At 53.6% G+C, this 20,940-nt stretch overlaps 2 protein-coding genes across 7 annotated transcripts in view; one reads left to right on the top strand and one right to left on the bottom strand.

Moving 5' to 3' along the window:
- Positions 1–72: 72 nt before the first annotated feature.
- On the bottom strand, positions 73–10,962 carry RAB26 (RAB26, member RAS oncogene family). Of its 5 annotated transcripts, none has more exons than XM_079120372.1 (10): positions 10,557–10,962; positions 5,616–5,802; positions 4,378–4,488; positions 2,135–2,176; positions 1,985–2,051; positions 1,731–1,783; positions 1,373–1,438; positions 1,212–1,268; positions 1,036–1,122; positions 73–932 (listed from the first exon to the last, which is right to left on the bottom strand). In XM_079120372.1, the coding sequence occupies exons 1-10, from the start codon at positions 10,604–10,606 to the stop codon at positions 897–899; spliced, it is 756 nt and encodes a 251-aa protein (XP_078976498.1). In that variant the 5' UTR covers positions 10,607–10,962; the 3' UTR covers positions 73–896. The 5 variants fall into 5 exon arrangements, with proteins under 5 accessions (XP_078976498.1, XP_078976497.1, XP_078976499.1 ...); XM_079120371.1 differs by having other exon boundaries at positions 1,036–1,112; XM_079120373.1 differs by lacking the exon at positions 1,212–1,268 and having other exon boundaries at positions 1,036–1,112; positions 1,329–1,438.
- A 7,555-nt stretch (positions 10,963–18,517) lies between these two features.
- The window catches only part of PKD1 (polycystin 1, transient receptor potential channel interacting), a 41,199-nt gene continuing 38,776 nt past the window's right edge, over positions 18,518–20,940 (top strand). For both annotated transcript variants that reach the window (XM_079120260.1, XM_079120259.1), the window contains exon 1: positions 18,518–18,974. In XM_079120260.1, the coding sequence (XP_078976386.1) occupies positions 18,760–18,974 (215 nt within the window). In that variant the 5' untranslated portion in view covers positions 18,518–18,759. The remainder of the gene's footprint in view (positions 18,975–20,940) is intronic.

Here is a 20,940-nt window from a genome sequence, read left to right as displayed (position 1 = left end):
GTCTGTGCCTCACCAAGTCCCCTAAACTGTAGAATGTCCTAGAAGTCAGTTTCTTTCAACAGATGGGACAAATTGCAGAAAAACAAATCTTTATTCACTAGGTCTGGAAAAAAAACAGGCTCACAATCAAGACCAGTTTGATAACTTCATGTAAGATGGAGAGAGCTTGGCAACCACCGGCTTCTGTGAACAGGTTGGACCAAGTGCCACATCCTGCCAAGTTGGTACCCTGGTCAGTAGGTTAGGGCTGTTGGTCCCAATTTCTTGACATTACTGTGATTTCCCACATGGCTGTTCTCTTTTCAAGACCATGGCCTTGGTGTTCTCCAGGGACACCTGAGATAGACCTGTTTGGTGAACCAGAGCTTCCTAGCTGGGAGTGAGTGGCTCTGAGCCTTAGGGCACACAAATACGGGATGTGGGTAGCAGTGAAGCCCTCTGTCCCAGGTTTGGGGGTTCCTGACTGAGCAGTGTGTCCAATTGAAAGCATGGCTTTTCTAAGGAGTTAGGTTCTGTGATATATGTGCTGGCCTGTGGCCACTGGGAGTACCCAGGAGGGGGCAGCAGAGTTCTTCATCTTTGTCAGTACACTTGCTGGGCACCCCCTCCTGGGCTAGAGACCTTTGCTATCCTTGATGGCTTTGAAGCCTGCATGTTGGGGCTGAGGATTGATAACTGCTGCTGGGACAAGGAAGGGTGAGGCTTGGATGGAAGTCCTAGAATGGACACCACTGGGATGGCTGCTGTGTGAAGTCAAAAGGGCCTGGAAATCTTCTGTCCGACTTCCAGGCCTTGCTGCTTCCTCCAGAGTGGAACTGCTCAGCCGGGTTCAGGATCAGCAGCAGGAGGACCCTTGACCCTCCCTTTTCACATAGTCGTGCAGCCGGAAGCGGGGCTCACTGGGAGCCTTCGTGGAACGCTGTTTCAGCTCCCTGCAGAGCAGGGGTGGCCATGTAATGAGGTGGCCTCTTGCACCCCCAGCAAGGGGGTTCATACCTCTTGTTTTGGGGTTCTTTGTTCACTGCCAGGACTTACTTTGCTATGGCTGTGAAGGCCAAGTCCACATTGAGGCCTGACTTGGCACTGGTCTCCATGAAGGGCAACCCATACTCCTGCGAACAACTGCTGCCAGCTGGGTGGTGGCCTGGCGGGGACAACCCAGGCTCCCCCGCTTCAGGGGTGCCCTCACCACCCACCCTGCCATGACTCACCTTGGCCAGCTTCTCCCCATCCTCCCTTTTCACAACACGTTCATGAGCAGAGTCCACCTGGCCCAGGCACAGGGTTTTAGGTGATAGGGCCCATGGCTTGGCCACCCTCCCCCTCACCTGCCTTGTCTTGTAGATTGGAGAGGGCAGGACAGGCTGTGCACCTTGTTTCCCAGCAGCATGAGCACCACGTTGTGCTGGGCATACTCCTGGATCTCACTCAGCCAGGCCTGTGGGGAGAGCTGGGGGCTGGTGCTCTTTGCACACCTTACCATTTTGGAAACTTGGCTCCTCCAGGCTACACCTTGTGGAATGCCTGTTTCCAAAAAGCTCCCATGTGGTGAGCAGAGGAGCCCACCTTAAAAGTGCCTTGTCCAGAGAGTTCTGACATAGCTCACTTTAGCTCATACTCAACCTGGGCTACCATGACCCCTGGAGAAGCTTATCACTTCCCTTCCCTGTTGTTAACAGGGTCCTAAAAATTCTAGGCCCATGCCTCCCACCAGGAAGGAGGCCACTGACCTGGATGTTGTCAAAGGAGGCCTTGTTGGTGACGTCGTAGAGTAGCAGTAGTGCTGGGGACAGATGACAGTAATGATACCCCTGGGGCACAATGTCTCCCTGTTAACCATATCCTGCTCAAGTGCCCCTAGTAGGCACATGTGAGCATCACCCCTGGAGCAGGTGTCCACTGGCCCTCTTACACCCTCTTGAGCTGGTCACCTATAGATCCCATCTCAGTTCCCAGGGGGTTGGTCCCTTGTCCACAGACTCACCATGAGCATCCCGGTAGTAGGCATGAGTGACACTGCGGAACCGCTCCTGGCCAGCTGTGTCCCAGATCTGTGGCAACAGGCACTGGTCATGCTGCCTACCTCCTTCCTGGTATCCCCTGCCCTCAACTTGCCCCTCCCTGGTCAACTTACCTGCAGCTTCACCTTCATGCCATCCACATCCAGAACTTTATTCTGAAACAGAACCAACTCAGTGCCACCCTCTGGCCTGGGGAGGCAGGGGACAGGGGACAGGGGTGGGCAGTGCAGCCAAGGCTGAGCCCAGGTTCACTGTCCTGCCCCTTGCTAAGTCTGTAAGTCATTCTTGAGCATTGCCCACCCCACACCACCTCCTGGTTCTCCTTTTCTTCCTGAAGGTCCCAGGTGCTCCCTGCTTCCTAGCAGAGCCCCCAGCTCCTGTTCAGATGGGGGTCCTGATGAGCTTATAGGTTGCCACTATTCTTTGCCTACTAACTCTACTGCCATGGAAAGGCCCCCTGCTGCCACCCCACCCAGAGGGGTCCCGTTGCTCCCTCTTCTCTCCTATAGCTTATTCTTGGCTGCTCTCTCTCCTAAGGGCTTCATAGGTTTCCCCTGCCCTCCAAAGAGTGTTCTAGACATTGTTCTTGCGTAGAGCCACTCATACTGACATCTGAAGTCATCTATGGTATTGCCCCAAGCCTGTTCACTGTGCCTGTTTTCCTATCTGCAAATGGAGGTAGGAGGGTGCCCATCCCATAGTTGCTCCCATAACTTAAGAGCTATTCTGTATGTGCACTGAGAACTATGTTCAGCCCAGATAAAGGGCTAGTTTTTGTTTTTAAGCCTCTTTCCCAGCTGAGCATGGTCCTGTAATCAGGTACTCAGAAGGCTGAGGCAGGAGGATTGCAAGTTCAAGGCTAAACTGGCAAAGAATAGGTTGCCACTATTCTTTGCCTACAGTGTGTGTGTGCGCGTGCGCGCGTACTGGGGATTAAACCCAGGAGTGCTCTACCACAGGGCTACATCCCCAGCCCGTTTTTATTTTGAGAGGGGGCCTTACTACGTTGCCTCAAACTTACTACGTTGCCTCAAACATCCTCCTGTCTTGGCCTTTGAGTTGTTGGGATTACAGGCATGTGTCACTACATGACTTCAAAATAAAACTTAAAAGGCTAAGATTGGTCATGTAGCTCAGTGGTAGAGTACCCCTGGGTTGAATCCCCAGTACTGGGGGGAAAAATTTGTCCCCCTCCATTCTGGGACTCTAACTCTTCCTGTCTGGCCTAGTGCTATAACCATAGAGCCCCAAACTGTGCCTGGTATACAGTAGGTACCAGTGTGTGTGTGGCTGACAGTGCTCCCCAGCTGGGTCTTCCCAGTTCAGGACTAGACATGAGGGTGCAAGCGGCTTCACCCCAGGCCAAGAAGAGGGCTAACCACAAGCTGAGTCCCTGGATGACTGGAACTGGTACCACCTCCTCTCAAGCTTCTGCTGTCAGGGTGCTTCTGGGTCTCCAGGGAACCAGGCTCAGCCATCTGTGCTGGGGAGAATACCTAGCCTTCCCTGTCACCCTGAACAGGGACGCAAACCAAATGGCCTCACTTCCCTCACTGCCCCAGAGCCAAGGTGGAGGGGAGGGAGGCTAGGTCAGGCAAAGGACCAGCTGCCCACAGCACAATGCCCCTTCTAGCACCTCAGCCCTTCACCACCCATCTGGGTACAAAACGACTCCCCAGACTAGAGAAAGCCCCCCTTTCCTGTCTGCATAATGGGCCTCCCAGCCTCCTGCTAACTAGGTCTAATTAAAGTGTGAGAAAAATGCAAATTCAGGATTTGCCAAGAACACACCAGCACCTCAGCACGTGGGATTCAGACTGATGGGCAGAGGTGGGGGCTCTAATGCTGGAGCCCACAGATCTGTGCTTGGGGTGCTGGGAGGTCCCCATACCCAAAGGCAGGAACCTCTCCCCCAAACAAGCACTGTAGACACCTCCCAGGGCCTGGGCAAGTACTCAGCACCTCCCATATCCTTGGCCCCCTCGTGTATAGTGGGACAGCAACACTGACCTGAGGGACATGGATCAAGTTGCTTCTGACTGCTGCCACCATGGGACACAGGATATGGCAACAGGGCAGTGCCAGCCTCTGGCATAGGGGGACCTGTCTGCTTCAGTTGGATGCAAACACTACCTCAGGCATTGGATGACTTGGTGGCTAAGGTGTCTCTGTCACAACCATCCTCTCTGGGAATGCCACCTCCTAAGCCCCTGGATACCATGGAGAAGACAGAACCAACTGCCTGAGGGTACTGGGAGGACTCAGCCGATGTGGCAGAGCAAGGGCTGTCACTGGGATCCTGGGTCCCTTAGAGGCCTGAGCCCTCCCTGCTGGCAGAGCATCCGTCTCCACTCACCCGGAAGTCAATGCCCACAGTGGAGATGAAGGTCCCTGCCAGGAAAGCACCATCCTTGAAGCGCACAAGCAGGCAGGTCTTCCCCACGCCTGAGTCCCCCACCAGCATAACCTACAGCAGGTGGAAGGGTCCAGTGTGTCAGGCCTGGGGTAAAGGGGACAGGCACGCTGTTCCACCCAGAGGGGACTCATGGTCTGCCCTGAGCTGACCTAGTCAGAGAGGGGTTGCAGGTGAGGGACAGGAAAGAAGAGGGATGTCCTAGGCCTGCAGGGCCTGGGGACACGCAGTAGCTAGGATTCCCCCATTGACCTGACCTGGACCTCCAGCTTCTGCCTCTGGTGGTAGTGCAGTCCTCTCTCCCTGCCAGCAGTGCCCATTTCAGTCAGTGGCAGTGTGAGGGCAGTAGCCTCACTCAGAACACTCCCTGTCACACCCGCCCACCTCAGACTACGTGCACCTACTTAATTTGAGAGGGCAGCATTTGGGGTCTAATGGGGAGCAGAGCCAGGGTGGTGGCAGCTGGACCTCGTGAGAGACCTGCAGAGTCTCCAAGGCAGAGCTTCTAACTCCAGCAAGGACACCAATCCCAGCAGCAAGGCTCAGGAGGGTTTTGCCTAACCAGGGTTAGCTCTTGAACTGAGTGAGGGTCCTGGACCAGACCTGTGAACAGGGAGGGCAGTCAGGTCCTCTCCCTCCCCCACACAGCCTGCTGCCAAATGCTCCAAAACCCAAAGATGGTCCTACCCATTTTTGTGGGGCCTACCCCCACCAAATTTTATACACCTTGTGCCTTGGTTTTGGGGAGGCCTCAGTCCCCACCCAACTGGCAAACATCTTAACCTCCTTCCTTCCAGAAAAAGGAGACCCACAGCCACTGGGGGTGAGGGAAGGCAGCATATGGAAAATGATACTGGAACCCGGATGGGGGCTCGAGTTGGGGGGGGGGGGGGCAGACGGACTTCGGTGTCCCAGGACACCTTATGCGACCCTTCACCTAGGGTGAGGAGGCCCTGCCAGCTGTGGAGAACCCCAAACCCTGGCCTGACCGATGTGTGCGCGTGCGATGCTTAGGGCTGCCGTGCCAGCTGTAGGGTGCCGCTCCATCCAGCTCAGCTGGGAGGATCCGCGGGACCTTGCACCCCCACGCGGGACCTTCCACCCCACCCTGGACCCCTCCCCGCTTGGCTCGGACCCGGCGACACCTGCTGCACTTGCTTGGGGGAGGGTGTCTAGCTCACCTTGAAGGCGACGTCGTAGAAGTCGCCACCACCGCCAAGCGAGGGTCGGCCAAACTGCGGGGGCCCGTTGGGCGGCGCCTCGGAGCCCGGGTGCGCAGTCCCGGGACGCACCTGTCGGGGCCCGTTGGCAGCGGGCAGCGCGGAGGCAGCGGGAACGCTGCCCCCCTTGCTCTTGGGGGTCTTCTTCCTGGACATGACAGGTGGCCGCTCAGTGCGCTCCCGCAGTGGCCGCCGAAAGCCGGGCGGCCCCACTTCCCACGCCCGCTGAGTCCAACCCAGATCCGAACCCGTCCCGCGGCGGCAGCGGCGGTGGCTGCGGCGGCATCATCCCAGGCGCCCGCCGCCCGCCCCGCCCCCGCCGTCCCACAGGCCTCGCAGCCACTCAGGCCCGGCCTCCCGCAGCTGCCACCAATGGCCTGCTGGGGCGGGGCCATGCAAATGAGGCCGCCGCTCCAGGGGCGGGGTCGAGAGACCCGGACACTGCCCTAGGCGTGAGCGGCGGGTGAGCCCCTGCCGGATCCGGCACCTCAGACCCAGAGACCCAGCTCCGTGTACCTGGATCCTGATGTGGAGCCTGGGTGAGGGAGCACAGGAAACCTACGTCCCCGCGGAGCACTGTGCACCAGTGCATCCCTCACTGCTCCAGCCAAGTGATCCCCTCAATGGACCTGTCTTCGGACCTGGGACTAGGGAGGCTTCCTGAGGAGAGGGTGCTGGCGGCAGAGGGTTGACACCCTGGGATTGTGTCCTTTCTCAACCACAGATGCCTGCCACCTGGCCCATTGCTCCTCCCTGCTCTGTCCCCTCCAGGGCAGGCGGGTCCAGGAAGCTTCAACGTTCAAGCTTAGCAAACAAACCTGGCTGTACTGGAGCACTCAGGGCTCAGCTGACAGCCGGTTATCAGAGGCAGGACATAGTGGGCACGGCTGAGTTGGCACAGTGTCACAGCCTTTGCCTGCTGGGCTGAATCCCTGGGATCTGTGGTGGGGGGAAGTCTGTCACACTGTAGCAGCAGGCCCTTTGAGGGTCCCTCCCAAGGGGATCTGCCCTTGAGTCTGGGAGGAGGGAGGCCCCTCCCGCAGGTGTGGCTGGCCTCTTGGCCTTCCCACTCAAGGTTCTGGCCCCAAGCAGAACAGTGCTGATTCTCCAAACCCCAAGCTGGGCCCTGGCACACCTATCTCCAGGGTCTGACACCCTCTTCCCATGTAGGCTGACTGGAGCTCTGTAGCAGGATCCCCACCCATGCGTTCTGAGCCTCAAGAATGAATCTTAGAGCTGGAGGGGGAGCAGTAGTGGGTGCAGCAATGTGGTCCCCCTGAGATGAGGGGCTTCTTAATACTCCTCTGGAAGCTGGAGGGATTCCTGGCTGTGCCCCAAGGCATAACAGCTGTCACTGGGATCCCAGGTCCTTTAGAGGCCTAGGCCCTCCCAGTTGGCAGTGCCCTGAGCACAAATAATTAGCTGCTTCTGGGAGCTGGGGCTCAGAGGTCTGGAAAGATAGAGATGGAGGGATGCTGTCTGGCAGCAATTCCTTGAGAAGGTCCCGCAGGTCATGGCCTGCTCAGCAGAGGCCTGGAAAGCTGTCAGGCATTCGTACAATCATGTGCCAGGCATGTGACTTCTCTAAAACTATCCTGTGAGGTGTGTACTGCTATGGTCCCCAGTGTACAGATGGGGAAACCAAGGCCCAAGAAAGCAAGGGGAACTGGCCGAAGTCACCTAGGAACCAGGATTCACCAGGAATTCTGACTCCAGAGTATGTAAGCCATCCTCCATGACAGAGTTGGCCTAGATTCACCTCTCAGGACTTGTCAACTGGGGAGCAAACCTAGAGGAGCCCTGTTAGAGGTCCCCAGGTCTCCTTTCCTGGTCTCCCTCTTCTGGTCCCATCTCCAATCCCCAGAGGTACATGTAGTGGGCCTAGCGTGAGAGTGCTGGATTCCAGGTGTCCCACCCCAAAAAGAGCAACTTCAGGATGATTGACCCCGGGTCTCAGCTGGGGACCTCAACAGCCAAAGCCCACTGGCCCTGGGGTTCTAGGTAGTGCATCCTTCCCTCCAGCTGCTTCCCAGAGCATGCCCAGGGCCTGGGAACCACAGGAGTTTGAGTGCTCTTGGAGCAAGGCCTGCAGGTAGGGCATCTAGGGGTGGAGCAGTGCTGATGGGGTGGGCAACCGCGGAGAGGGAAGGAGGCAGGTGAGCCAGGGAAAGTGGGAGGCCAGCAGAGGAGGGGAGCTTCGAGCAGTAGAGAAGACAGGTTTGCCTTTGAAATCAGGAGAGTTTATGTAAAGATCCAAGTCTCAGGTTTGTCTTGAAAAATGGGAGTTCTAGGTGCCTGCATCAGGGCCCCCACTCTCATGCCTCCCAGAAGGCCTTCTAATCTGCGATTATTATGTCTCTTGACTCTTCTGCTTGCCATCTGTTTTCCTCTCTGGAATGGAAGCTCTCTGGGCACAGGAAGCAGCCTGTCTTGGTCACTGCCATATCTCTGGCAGCTGGCTCTAGGTTTCAATAAGTAGTTATTAAACTGGTGAAAGAAATATGAGTTTGAAACAGGGGCCTCACTTCAGAAGGACATCTCTTTGCTAACAAGGACTTAAGGCACATGTGTATCAGTGTGCAATGAGAGCAAGACTGGTGTGACCAGGTAGGAAGAGCAAGGCTTTGTGGAGAGGGGATTTGCACTGGCTTTTGAAGGTGGAGAGAAGTCCAAGTGGAGAGGGGACAGATTAAACTCACCAGGTGGAGGCAGTGAATATGCCCAGGTTGGGTACCAGTAGGTGGGCATTGGTAAGACAGGAGAGGCCAGATTGTAAGGGAAATTTTAATGTTATGCCTAGGAGCTTGGAAATTGTTCAAAGAAAAGTTAGGGAGCCATGCATAGTTTCTGAGCACAGCAACAGAGAGAGAACACTGTAGCAGAGGGGATGGATGGTGGAGCCTGCTGACAGGGACATGGCTTGAGGGGGTTTGCAGTGGCCCAGAGGAGAGGTGCTAGGGACAGAGAGGACTTCAGGAGAGATAGGTCTGCATGTCTCAAGGTAAGGAAGGATGAGTCCCATGAGCTGGAGACAGACTGTTGGGATAAATTAAAGATGGCAGATTCTTTGGTATTTTCACAATGAGGGAGCGTGTCTAAGTCCCCTGCCCTCAAATCTGGGCAAAAGCTGCGACTTCATTGACCAATAGACACAGCAGAAGTGACTCTGGACCCAAAGCTTCTTGACCCCTGGAACAGCATTCTGTGAACCTGGATGTCCAGATGAGAGAAAGCCCAGTTAACTAGGTGGAGAGACCCAGAGAAAAGGGACTCATCTGCTCATTGTGTAAATGAAGAAACCAGCTTGGTGGTGGATGCCCCAGCCCCAGTGGACATAATGCAGAGCAGAGATGAGCCTTCTCATCCTGCAGATTCTTAAGTGTTTGGGGGATGTTTGTTGTACAGCAATAAATAACTAGAGCAAGCAGGGAACAGTGGTGCACACCTGTAATTCCAGCAGCTTCAGAGGCTGAGGCAGGACTGCAAGTTGGAGACAAGCCTCAGCAACTTAGCAAGGCCCTAAGAAACTTAGCAAGACCCTGTTTCAAAAATAAAAAATAAAAAATAAAAAGGTCTGGGGATGTAGCTCAGTGGTAAAGGGTCCCTAGGTTCAATGCCCAGTGCCAAAAATAAATGCATAAATAACTAGAACAGACTGTAATCAAGTATAAGAGAAGGAAGGGGCCACCTTCATGAGAAAGGTAGGGAGGGTGGGGTGTCCTTGGTCAGACCTGGAGATGTCCAGACCCCCAGGATCTTCAGACCCAGAGAGAAGAGCCCTGCAGGCCAGGGTGAACCCCTCAGGCAGAGTCTGGAGCTGAGCTACAGGTGGGGAGTGAGGAAGTGTCCCTGGAAGGGGTACCACTTTCCACTTTTCACATGCCCATGTCCCCAAGAGGATGAAGCCACCCCAGATCAGCTCTAGCCTCCTTGAGGCCTCGCTCCTGGATCCTCACTTCTACCACCCTCTGACAGCCCAGACCCCTGTGGTCACCTCACAACCACCACTGCCAGCTCCTGCACTGTGTCTTCTGACTTGTCTTTCTGAGTGTCTCAGCACCTTGTCCTAAACCTACATGTGTCATGAGTTGCCAGCCATGATGACCTGGTCCAGGCTATCTCTCTCAGTGACCCTATTTTCCAAGCCCTCCAGCTTCACCCCTACCTCCTCCCCTCCCACAGAGCTAGGCCCTCACTTGTCCCTTGTGCTGGGAGAAGGGGCACCAGCAGGAATGAGCATCTCCTTGACCTTCCAGGCTCTGCTGGGCTCCTTCTGCCCCTCCTTCCCTACTTCTTGCTCCCTGGATGCTCTGCAGTGGTTCCTGGGTGCTGCACTCACTCTGCACTCACCTGTGAGTTTCCTGAGAAGAGATCCCTTCCTGCCTGCTCCTACCCCTCCCCAGGCACCAAAGGCACAGCTCTGTGACCAAGCAGCGGACAGATGGACTGAACTTCAGAGTCCTGTAGCAAGCAGGAATAGTGGCAAAGTCCCCAGAGTTTGTTCTACCAGAGCACCTCCCAAGAAGACAGTCCTGTGGAGCAGTGCCAGAAGGGCAGGGCCCCACCTGGGCCCCTGGCTTGCTGTGTGACCTTGGGCATGTGGTGTCCTCTCTCTGAGCCTGTTCCCTACTCTGCAAAGTGTGGGGGCAGGAAGAGCTGATCTCAGAGGGCCCTTCCAGCTCAAGCACCTTATGTTCTATGACATCCGTGTGAATGTTGCTATGGAGACATCACTGGCACTGCAACAGCATGAATGTGGCTTCCACTTGAGAGAGGGAGAGGACTGAGTCACCCCAGAAAGGAGATGACGTCAGAGGTGTGCTGGCCCCACCACCCAGGCGTGCAGGGGCCACACAAGTGTCATGCTCCCGGAAGGACACCTCTCTGCAGCTGTTCGCTCACCTCAATGATTCTGATGTCCTGTGGGCAGATGGTGACAGGTAGGTACCCATCCCTCCAAGGGGTGCTGAAGCAGAGAGCTACTCCCTTGCAGATGTGCCACAGCAGCAGTCCAGCTCCTGCCCGCTGTGGGCAGGGACTGGGTCCCAGCAGTGCTGGTTTCCATCTCCTGGGCAGGACCCTCTTGTCCACTGCAGGAGGCCGAGTGTGGTTTCATGGTTCCAGGCTCTCACGCAGCCTCTGAAGAACTTATTTGGCCTCATGGCAGGTACAGACAGATGTTGGCTTGAAGTGTGAAAACAGACCGGCACCCATCACTGCTGCCCTGGGCTGGGCCAAGTGCTTCGTTCACGTCGATACTTCTTTCTTAATTATAAAAACTTACGATTTGTGTGTGGGGGTGGGGAGTACTGGGGGTCGAACCCAGGGCTTTGCAAATGCAAGGCAGATGCTTTGCCACTGAGCTACATCCCAGCCCAAAACTTAAGATTTCTGTGTGGGGGTGGGGAGTACTGGGGATTGAACCCAGGGGCACTCCATCACTGAACCACAGTCCCCAGCCTTTTTTATTTTTTCTTATGAGACAGTGTCTCACTAAGTTGCCCAGGCTGTCCTGGAACTTGCAGTTGTCCTGCCTCAGCCTCCCAGGTGACTGGGGTTACAGGCATGCACCACTGCACCCAGCTACAAACACCCTGTGACCTTGGTGGGCAAATCAACAACACAGACGAGGACGAGAACCCACTCCACTCTTCAGGAGTCACCATTATTAGGTTTGGTGACAGTGTCTATAGTTTCCTGTTGCTCCTGCACCACACTGTGGCAGAGAACAACCTACATTTATTACCTTGCTGTCAGAAGTACGGAAGTGCAAATAGTCCTGGGGCCACAGTCCAGAGGTGGCAGGGCTCTCATGCCACGAGAAGTTTCCAGGAGCTTCCAGCTTCCCTTGGCTTGTTGCTGCAGTATTGCAATCTGTTTCCATGGCCACTGGGCCTTTCCTTCTGCCCTCAAATCCCTCTCAGATTCCCTTATTTACCCACCTGGAACTCCAAAATAGCCTCCCTGTCTCAGATCTGCAAAGTCCCTTTTGCCATTTAGAAGAGTGGTACCCTTGTTCTGGGGATCATGACCTGGATTCTTGGGTCCCGTATTCAGTCTACACAGAAGAGCTCAGGTATTCTCTTTAGGGGTTTTGTTTGAAGCAAGGGTTCTGTGGCTGAAGATCACTGGATAGGGGTTTATTTTTCTGTGCTTTGTCCAATATCAACATTTTCAGGTGCTAATAAATACTTTGCATATTTCTGTATACATATGCATAAAATAAACTGAGATGTGGCCTTTGTTCTCTTGGACTATAAATAGAGTCACAATTTCCTGCTCCTTCTACATTTGATCAACTTGCTCATAAAAATTCTGGATAGGAGCTGAGGTGTAGCTGAATGGTAAAGCACTTGCCTAGCATGGGCAAGGACCTGGGTTTGATTCTGTGTGTGTGTTTGTGTGTGTGTGTGTGTGTGTGTGTGTGTGTATGTGTATGCACACACAGACACACAAAACCAAAATCTGGGTTAAGAATCTGTTCCTGGGCTGGGAAGATAGCTCAGTCGGTAAAGTGCCTGCCTTGCAAGCACAAGGCCATGGGTTCGATTTCCAGCACCACAAAAAAAAAAAAAAAAAAAAAAAAGAATCTGTTCCTGGGGCTGGAGTTGTGACTCAGTGGTAGATCAGTGGTAGAGTACTTGCCTGGCATGTGTGAGGCATTGGGCTTGATACCCAGCACCACATATAAATAAATAAAAGATCCACTGACAACTAAAAAAATATTTTAAAAAAGAATCTCTTCCTGGGCTGGGGCTGGGGCTCAGTGGTAGAATGCTTGCCTCACATGTGTGGGGCACTGGGTTTGATCCTTGGCACCACATAAATATTAAAAAATAAAATAAAGCTCTTGTGTCCATCTATGATTAAAAAAAAAGTCAAGAAAATCTGTTCCTTTCATGGCTCTTTGATATGTTTTCATTTTCTTATTTGTTATTGGTCTATTTGACTTTTCAACTTCTTTTTTAAGAATTTTTTTAGTTGTAGATGGAAAGAATATTTTTATTTTATTTATTTGTTATTGTGTGTTGCTGAGGATTGAACCCAGTGCCTCACATGTGGGAGACAAGCGCTCTGCCACTGAGCCAAACCCAGCCCCTGTTTTTTTAACTTCTTGGTTCAGTTTTTATAGGTTGTATTGCCTTAAAACACAACGATCCTAAATAGATTACAAAGAGTTAGGCATGCCAGGCACAGTGATGCATGCTTGTAATCCCAGCCACTCAGGAAGCTGAGGTAGGAGGATTGCAAGCAATTTAGCAAGACTCTGCCTCAAAACACAAAATAAAAAGGGCTGGGCACGTAGCTCAGGCCTAGAGTGCTTGCATGGCACATATGAGGCCCTGGGTTCAATTCATAATACTGTAAAAAACAAATAAATAAGGAACACAACTGTCATGGTCACATCTACCTTTCTGTCATCTAGGTGTTAGGATGTCCAGCCTTTTTTCAAGGTCCTCTGAGGAGCTTGGTGTGGTGGCACACACCTGTAATCCCAGAAACTTGGGAGGGTGAGGCAGGATGATCACAAGTTTAAAGCCAACCTGGGCTATTCAGTGAGACCCTGTCTCAAAAAAAAAAAAAAAAAAAAAAAAAAAAAAAAAAAAGGGATGAGCATTCCACTCAGTGGTAAAAGTGTCCTGGGTTCAATTTCTAGAAAAACAACAACAAAAATGAAAACAACCCTCTGCAGACAGATCTGGGGCCTCTTACTCAGGTTCGGGTGGGAGTCTCTGGTTTTGGGGAGTCTCAGTGATGGGCTAGATTCAAGAATTGGTGCAAGAGGGCACCTTAGCACACACCTATAATCCCAGCTGCTTGGGAGGCTGAGGCAGGAGGATCGCACATCCAAAGACAGCCTCAGAAACTTAGTGAGTTCCTGTTTCAAAATTTAAAAAATTAAAAGGTCTATGGATGCGAATCAGTGGTTAAGCACTTCTGGGTTCAATACCTGGTACCAAAAAAACTAACAAAACCTGGTATGGAGAATGGGTGAAAAGATGGAGCTGTACCTCTAGGGGGCAGTGTTGCCTCAGGCCACGTCCTGCACAGCATTTCCTGACCTTGCCAAATACCCACACTACCAAAATACAGTTGTTAGCCCTATTTTTTGAGAACACAATGGTTCATTATGTATTCTGTGCAGATGTAGATGTTATTGGATTTTTTTAATTAAAAAAACTTTTTCCATTTGACACTTTCCCCCTTAAGTTCTATTTTTATCACAGGATATTCATACTGCCATCCTTATCTTTGTGTCTGCATTTTCCTGTCTTTTTATTCTCAGGGTTGTTCTAGCTGTCCCCCTGTAAACAGCATTTATCTGGGTTTAGTGTTTCGATATGAGCATTCTTGTCCTTTTATATGAGAATTTAATTCATTTACATTTATTATGATCACCCACATGCTTGGTTTCATTCATACCATCTTATTTTGTGGGCTTTTGTTTGCTTGTTTGGTACTAGGAATTGAACCTAGAAACACTTAACCACTGAACTACATCCCTAACCCCTTTTTTTTTTTTCTTTGAGACAGGGTCTCACTAAATTGCTTAGGGCCTCTCTAAGGTGCTGAGGCAGGCCTTGAACTTGTGATCCTCCTGTCTCAGCCTCCCAAGTCACTTGGATTACAGGCCTGAGCCTCAGGGTCAGCTTATTTTGTGTTTTTTGACCAATGCACTAATCTGTTGTTTCTCTTTTGTGGTGGGGAGGGTACTAGGGACTGAACCCAGAGGCTCTCTGCCATTGGGCTGCATTCCCAACCCTCTTTTAAGAAAATATTTCATTTTGGGACAGGGTGTCACCAGGTTGCCAAGCTAGCCTCACATTTGCAACCCTCTTGCCCCAGCTCCCCAAGTCACTGGGATTATAGACCTGCACCTGGTCATTGTTTCTTCTTTAAATCCTTTCCTGAACTGATCAGGTTTTCTTATTTCTGGTTCCTCTTCTTGTTTTCCTTTTTGTTTGATGCTAATGGTTATCATTAACTGTTATTTAAAAACATTTAAGTCTATATTTTATTGAGAATTAAACATTTATACAACCAGAGAAATGAAAAGTTGTACTCCATTTGTTACAATCAATCAAAAGGCATTCTGTTGTCATGTATAACTAAATAGAACAAACAATAAAAAAAAAAAAAAAGAATTAGACATTTCTCCAGTACCTCCCTTCCTGAACCAAACAAGATCTTTGGCATTTTTTATTTTTTTCTTCGTCTTACCACAGGGCTTGTTGAATAGTCTGGAATTGCATTTATGAGTAACCAATTTTCTTCTGTTTCTTTCTTTTTGGTACTGGGGGTGGAATCCAGGGCCTTGTTTGTGCTAGGTAAATGCTCTATCACTGAGCTACACCCCTCGTCCATCCGTCCATCCGTAATCTCCTTTAAACATATGACTTTGCTGTTGCAGAAATCCTTTCCAAACAATTGCTTTCTGCTTCATAGCCACTTTCAAACAATTGTTCGGCTTAATTTGTTTTGCAACACTTGTGTGTGTGTGTAGGTGTATCTTCCCTCATCTTGAGTCCTTGAATTCTTTGTCATTTGACTGCAAATGAGCTTCAGTTTAGAAGATAACCCCAGCCCTGCCGCTGACCTGCTGTGCAAACTGGCAAATTTATCAATTTTTCTGTGTGTTGTTACCTCATTTAATACAGGGATAACAATAGCTCCACTTCCTAGAACTCTTGGAATTCAGTAGAATCAAGCAATGACTGGAAGGCTGGGGAAGAGAAGGATGTGGGCTTTCTCCTGCCTGTCACTCAAGAATCTCTCACCATCCAACACCAATCCTGTCCCTATCCTCATCCATCCACCTCTCCCTCTGTGCTGGCACACTTCCCTTAGCCTGCAAGCTTTCCTGAGTCTTTCCCATATTAAGAAAAGCAAAAGCAAAAGCAAAAACAAAAACAAAAGCCCTACTACTGTTGTGTCCTCTCCTGTCCCTTACCTCTCCTTTCATAGTTCAGCTTCTAGAAACAGTGGGGTGGCTTCTTACTTGTCGCCAACCTGTTGACCTCTGGCTTCCTAACAACCCCTCCACTCAGTGTGCCCTCAGTAAAAGTCATTGGTGAACACCATGCCACTAGCAATGTGCAGGTGACAGACTGGCAGGGGCCAGGGACAGGATGATCCTGGGGAGCCCTGTCCACTGGGGGCACTGACAGATGTGGGACAGATGCTCTGCCTGAAGGTGATCTCTGGGAATGTATATCTTCTGAAGGGCTGTGTGAGCTGAATGATCACATGAGAAAGGGCCTAGTGGCCTTCTGGAGGAAGAGGAGGAGGAACCTGAGTGGAGTCTGTGCATAGGGGCAGGACAGAATAGATTCTACGCAAAGGAGTGACATGAAGGCCAGAAGGTGGGAGGCTGTGGTGAGCTTTGGAAGCCCCACGCGGGGTTACATCTGGATCTGTGGAATGTGGGGAGCCAGACAGAAGCTCACAGATACTCCATCCCTAGCCTCTACTTTGTTCCTAAAGTCCAGGCTTCTGCTGACTTCTTGTAGCTTTTCCTTCAATTATGTACACACACACACACACACACACACACACAGTGCCTGAGTATCCTCCTACTTCTCTGGTCCTCTTGCTTAGATTTCCCCCAAGATCTCTCTCCTCTCATCTCTGGACTGGGACTCTTTGCTTCTGGGTCTTCCACTTGTCCCAGGTGTGCTCACCCTCATCCTCAGCTCCACATGGTGCCTCCTGCTACAACCTAGAACCTTCTCAAGTAGCCTAGAACCCACTCTGATCTTTCCCTTCACGCGCTTCCACCAGGGAATCCTCACCCAGCAAGCAGCACTTCCATCCCTCATGGCGCTCAACCCCCAGGTTGACACCCTCTCAACCTTCCCTTCTCCCATACACCCACGTCCAGTCCTGCGGATCCTTTTTGCTGGGTCTCCTGCTTCTCCCTGCTTCCCACCACATTCACCTTGGCTTAGGCAATCATTCCAGAGTTTCCAAATTCCATTCTGAAAAACTCCTGATTCTGTGTTAAAAGGTTGTGGATTCTCCATCCTCTCTGTTAGAAGTTTCTCCTTGTGTCTAATTTAAGTCCCTGTTTCTGGCTGGTGGGAAAGTTGGACAAAGGACTGAGTCCCATTACACAGATAAGAAAAGAGAGGCATAGTGCCATCTCATGCCCAGGGGAACAGCAGAGCTGCAGTGTTCCCCAGTGACTCACTTTGGAGCAGCTGGTAGCAGCAGGAGGTGGGCCTATCACCTGTGGACTTAGCAGAGGTTTCTAGGCAGTTTAAGCACCCAGAAGGATGCTGGAAACCTTAAGGTATAGTGAGAAGCTTAGCACCAACTCTAGTAACAGGGTATCAGGCAGGGGAGTCTGGGGACCCCGCTCAGGTGTGTGCTCAGCTTCTCAAAAGGCCAGCTTCCATCTGGCATTCATGTGGGCCCAGAAGCATGGTCCAATGACGGAACATTTTTATTTTAAAAACAGATATAATTCATATGTGATTAACTGAGTTACCGGGGATTGAACCAAGGGGTGTGCTCTGTCACCTCCCTACCCTTTTGGGTACCGGGGATTGAACTCAGGGGCACTCAACCACGGAACCACATCCCCAGCCCTATTTTGTATTTTATTTAGACAGGGTCTCGCTGAGTTGCTCAGTGCCTCGCCGTTGCTGAGGGTGGCTTTGAACTCGCGTTTCTCCTGTCTCATTCTGCAGCGCTGCTGGGATTAAGGGTGTGCGCCACCGCTCCCGGCTACTCTGCCCCTTTTAATGTTTTAATTTAAGACAGTTCTTCATTAAGTTGCTGAGCCTGGCCTGGAACTTGTGATCCTTCTGCCTTAGCCACCTGAGTTGCTGGGATTTCAGGCGTGTGGCACCTGCGCCCGGCAAAAGTCACACTTTTAAAGTACACAACGTAGCGGGCTTTAGTATATATTACAAGACTGTGCAACCATTATCATTAGTTCCAGAACATGCCCATCACTCCCAAAAGGAGCCCTCGCCATCAGCATTCACTCCGTTCCTCCCCCGAGTCCCTGGGGCCATTAGTCGACTTCTGGTCTTTACGGTTTTCCTATTTTAGATATGCCGTATAAATGGAAGCATACAGTGTGTGGTTCTTTGTGTCTGGCGTCCAGTATGTTTTGCAAGGCTCTGCACACTGTTCGGCTCGCGGAGTCTTCTCTGTACCGCGTGTTAGTTTTGTAATTAACTCCTGCACACAGAGACCAAAGCCTGCGCAGAGGCCACTGTAGTACTTCGCAGCGGTGGGGGACAGGGAAGGAGGAGCTAGAGACGCAGGCCCCAGAGCTTGGGCGCTGCGCTGAGGTCGCCCGCGCGAGGCTGAGCTTCGGCCGCGCCAGGTGAGCGCCACCTCGGTGCGGCCTCGGTGCTCTGCCTCCTCCTCCTGGACAGCGCTGGCGGAGCTCCACGAGATGACGCAGTCCGTGTTCAAGGGCTTTCAGTACGCCAGGTTCTCGGGCACTGAGGAGATCAACAGGAGCCGGGGCTTACTGTGCTCAGAAGCCGCCGGCTGCGTAGTTTGTCTTTGCTGTTTTCAGCGCTGTGACTGCGGATTGGGGGCCGCGGGGAGCGGAGGAACGCGCAGGCGCCGGCGGAGGCCGCGGGTTTGGGAGAACCGCGTGCTGGGAGGGGCGGAGAGCGAGAGACGGACCAGAGCCGGCCCATCGCGCACCGCCCAGGGACGTTGCGTCAGGGGGCGGAGCCTGAGGATACCCGGGTTGCGGCCCGCACTGCGGCGCGGTGGGTGGAGCCTCCCGACGGCCCGCCCACCCAGCGCGGCGGAGTCGGACCCGATTGCCAGCCCCCGGCCGGGCAGCGGCTGCGGCATAGGGGGCGGGGCGTCCTCTAGCCCCGGCCCTCTCCGCGCCAGGAGAGGAGGAGTCCGCGCGGGGCCCGCAGTGCAGCGCGAGCGCGCGAGCGGACCGCAGGGCATCCGCACCGCGGCCTGGCTCCGAGCGCTGAGCGGCGTCGCGCAGACAGGCCGCGGCCGCCGCCGGATCCCGCCCCGCGCTCCGCCATGCGGTCCGCGGGCCCCGCCTGAGCTGCGGCCGCCCGCGCGCGGGCGGGCCTTGGGCCGCCGGGGCCATGCGCGCGCTGCGCTGACGATGCTTCCCGGCGCGCCCGCCCGCCTGGCGCTGGCCCTGGGCCTGGGCCTGTGGCTCGGGGCGCTGGCGGGGGCCCCCGGGCGCGGCTGCGGGCCGTGCGCGCCCCCCTGCTTTTGCGGCCCTGCGCCGGGCGCCGCCTGCCGCGTCAACTGCTCGGGCCGCGGGCTACTGACGCTCGGGCCCGCGCTGCGCATCCCCGCGGACGCCACCGCGCTGTGAGTAGTCACGGGCGGGCGGTTGCCATGGTGCTGGGCGGCCTGGCTGGAGCATCGCGTTGTGGCCCGAGCCCGCTGGCCGCAGGGCGTGGGCGCGGCGCGGGCTCCGCCGCTGCCAGGGCGAGGCTCGGGCGGGAGTGTCGGTCAGGTTAAGGAAAACCTGGGACCGCGACCGGCGTGGCCCCGGGAGCCCAAAATCTCGGCTTCTGTGAAGTCACGCATCCCTCTCAGTGGAGTTCCGCGAACCCGAGCTGACTGCCTTCGGCAGCTTGCAAGTCAGGGTGGGAGGTGGTATGCGGAGAAAAGAAACGCGCTTATTAGAGGCCAACCTGGATGCAGCCCAGGGCTGGGGGATTCTCTGGGAAGCGTCGATTGCTGTGGAGTGCGCAGAGGCGGGGGTCTGGACAGGCATTTGGTGGATGCTTAAGAACTGGCTCAAAGATTAAGAACGGGTGAGGATGTGGATCCAGAGGAAGAGGAGAGGCAGTGGTGTGAGCCAGGGTCTGGCGTCTGGACTTGTCCACGTGTGACAACCGTAGGAGAAATGCAAGGGGGCAGGGTCTCAACTAGAGGTGAACTGAGGTCTGAAAGAGTCTGGTGCTTCATTCCAGCGTTTCCAGTGGGGGCATTTCCCCAGAAGGGTTAAAATGCTGAAGAGATCTTGTCAGGTTTGCATCTGGAAGAGAGATAACAGGCAGATAATAGGCAGCCTTTATAGAAAGGTTGTCTGGAGCCAGGGACTTTGGCAAGGTCTTGTGAATGTTGCCCTTAACCCTTACGGCCTGGGGTTAGGTGCAGTCAGGATCTCTGTTTTAGGGATGGGGAAACAGGCTTGGAGGTGTGACAGTCTTGTCCACCGTATCCCAGCCCTGACGTGGCAGAGCAGGGTTTGAACCTGGGAGGTGCCCAGGACCCAGGGTTGGAGTGAGAAGAGTGCAGAGGACGAAGATCACAAACATTTTCTTCTCAGGGCCGGGGAGAGTCTCAGGGCCTGCCCATCCCAATCCCTTGGATTTCCTGGGCACTTCTAGGGCACCTCAGCCCTGCAATTCCCTGAGAGCCTGTTATATTCCCAAGCTCGTTACACTTGGGCTGAGCTATGGCATTTGGTTTTGTAATACTTAGGGGTCACTCCAACCTGGGGTCACCTTTAATAGGGGGGCCGTGTCCTTGGAGTTTTGTTGGTCTTAGGGGTCGGGGAAGATGAGTTCTCCAGGGATAACTGGTAGTTATGGTTGGGGACCATGCTGGGCCTGTCATTGTGCTCCTTGACCGCTGGAACATTTGTGGCGCAGCTGCCTCTGTTGCAGATGGGCCCCCTCCTGCCCACTGACAGTGCCCACAGAATTGCGTCAGATCCACCCCACCCTTTGTTTCTGAATGGCCTGGTGGCATGGTGAGGGAACTTCTGTCTCTGGTGGCCGCTCTGGAGGTTCAGGCCTGGTACCTGCTGGCTGTTCCAGCTTCTTCAGCCCTGGTGTGCCTGTGCTGACTTCCCAGGAGCTGTCCAGGAGATAAAGGACCAACCTGCAGCACGACAGACTCTGGGCACAGCAGTGGAGCTTGCTGTTGCCCTGGTGCACTCCCTTAGCCTCCGGTCCTGGGTTTGGGGAGAGGGAGTTTTCTGGAAGTTGGCCTGACCAGGCCTGAGCTGGCAGGATTCCCAGGGTGCTACCCATCTTAGTGTGTGATGGACATCAGGGTAACCTCATGTGGGCAGGCAGGTGAGGAATGGAGGAAAGTCCACATTCTTTCCGCCCCAAAACTGCCTCTGGGACATTTCCAGAGGGCTTCTTGTGGGGGAATGCATGGGAAACTGGGACCTTAGGGAAGGTGTTGTGGTCCCTTGCTGGAACCACAGGCCACTGTCCAGGCTCAGTGGGTTCTCAACCCTGCAGACTTTCCAGGGAGATAAGTGGACCTTCTCTAAGGGAGAAGGCCCAGCTGGGAGAAGTCAAGGACACAC

Source organism: Sciurus vulgaris, assembly GCF_902686455.1.
Source record: "Sciurus vulgaris genome assembly, chromosome: 18".
In the NCBI taxonomy this organism is placed as follows: domain Eukaryota; kingdom Metazoa; phylum Chordata; class Mammalia; order Rodentia; family Sciuridae; genus Sciurus; species Sciurus vulgaris.
This window is presented reverse-complemented; position numbering and strand designations above follow the sequence as displayed.

What these genes read in the sequence shown, in the direction of transcription:
- RAB26 (XM_079120369.1), bottom strand. Translation starts at nt 10,606, where the DNA reads ATGGGTACCTACCTGTCACCATCTGCCCACAGGACATCAGAATCATTG. An exon ending in AGGACATCAGAATCATTGAG is followed by an intron (nt 5,803 to 10,556) that starts GTGAGCGAACAG and finishes TGTCATGTCCAG; the next exon opens with GAAGAAGACCCCCAAGAGCA. An exon ending in TCATGCTGCTGGGAAACAAG is followed by an intron (nt 1,269 to 1,372) that starts GTGCACAGCCTG and finishes TGCCTGGGCCAG; the next exon opens with GTGGACTCTGCTCATGAACG.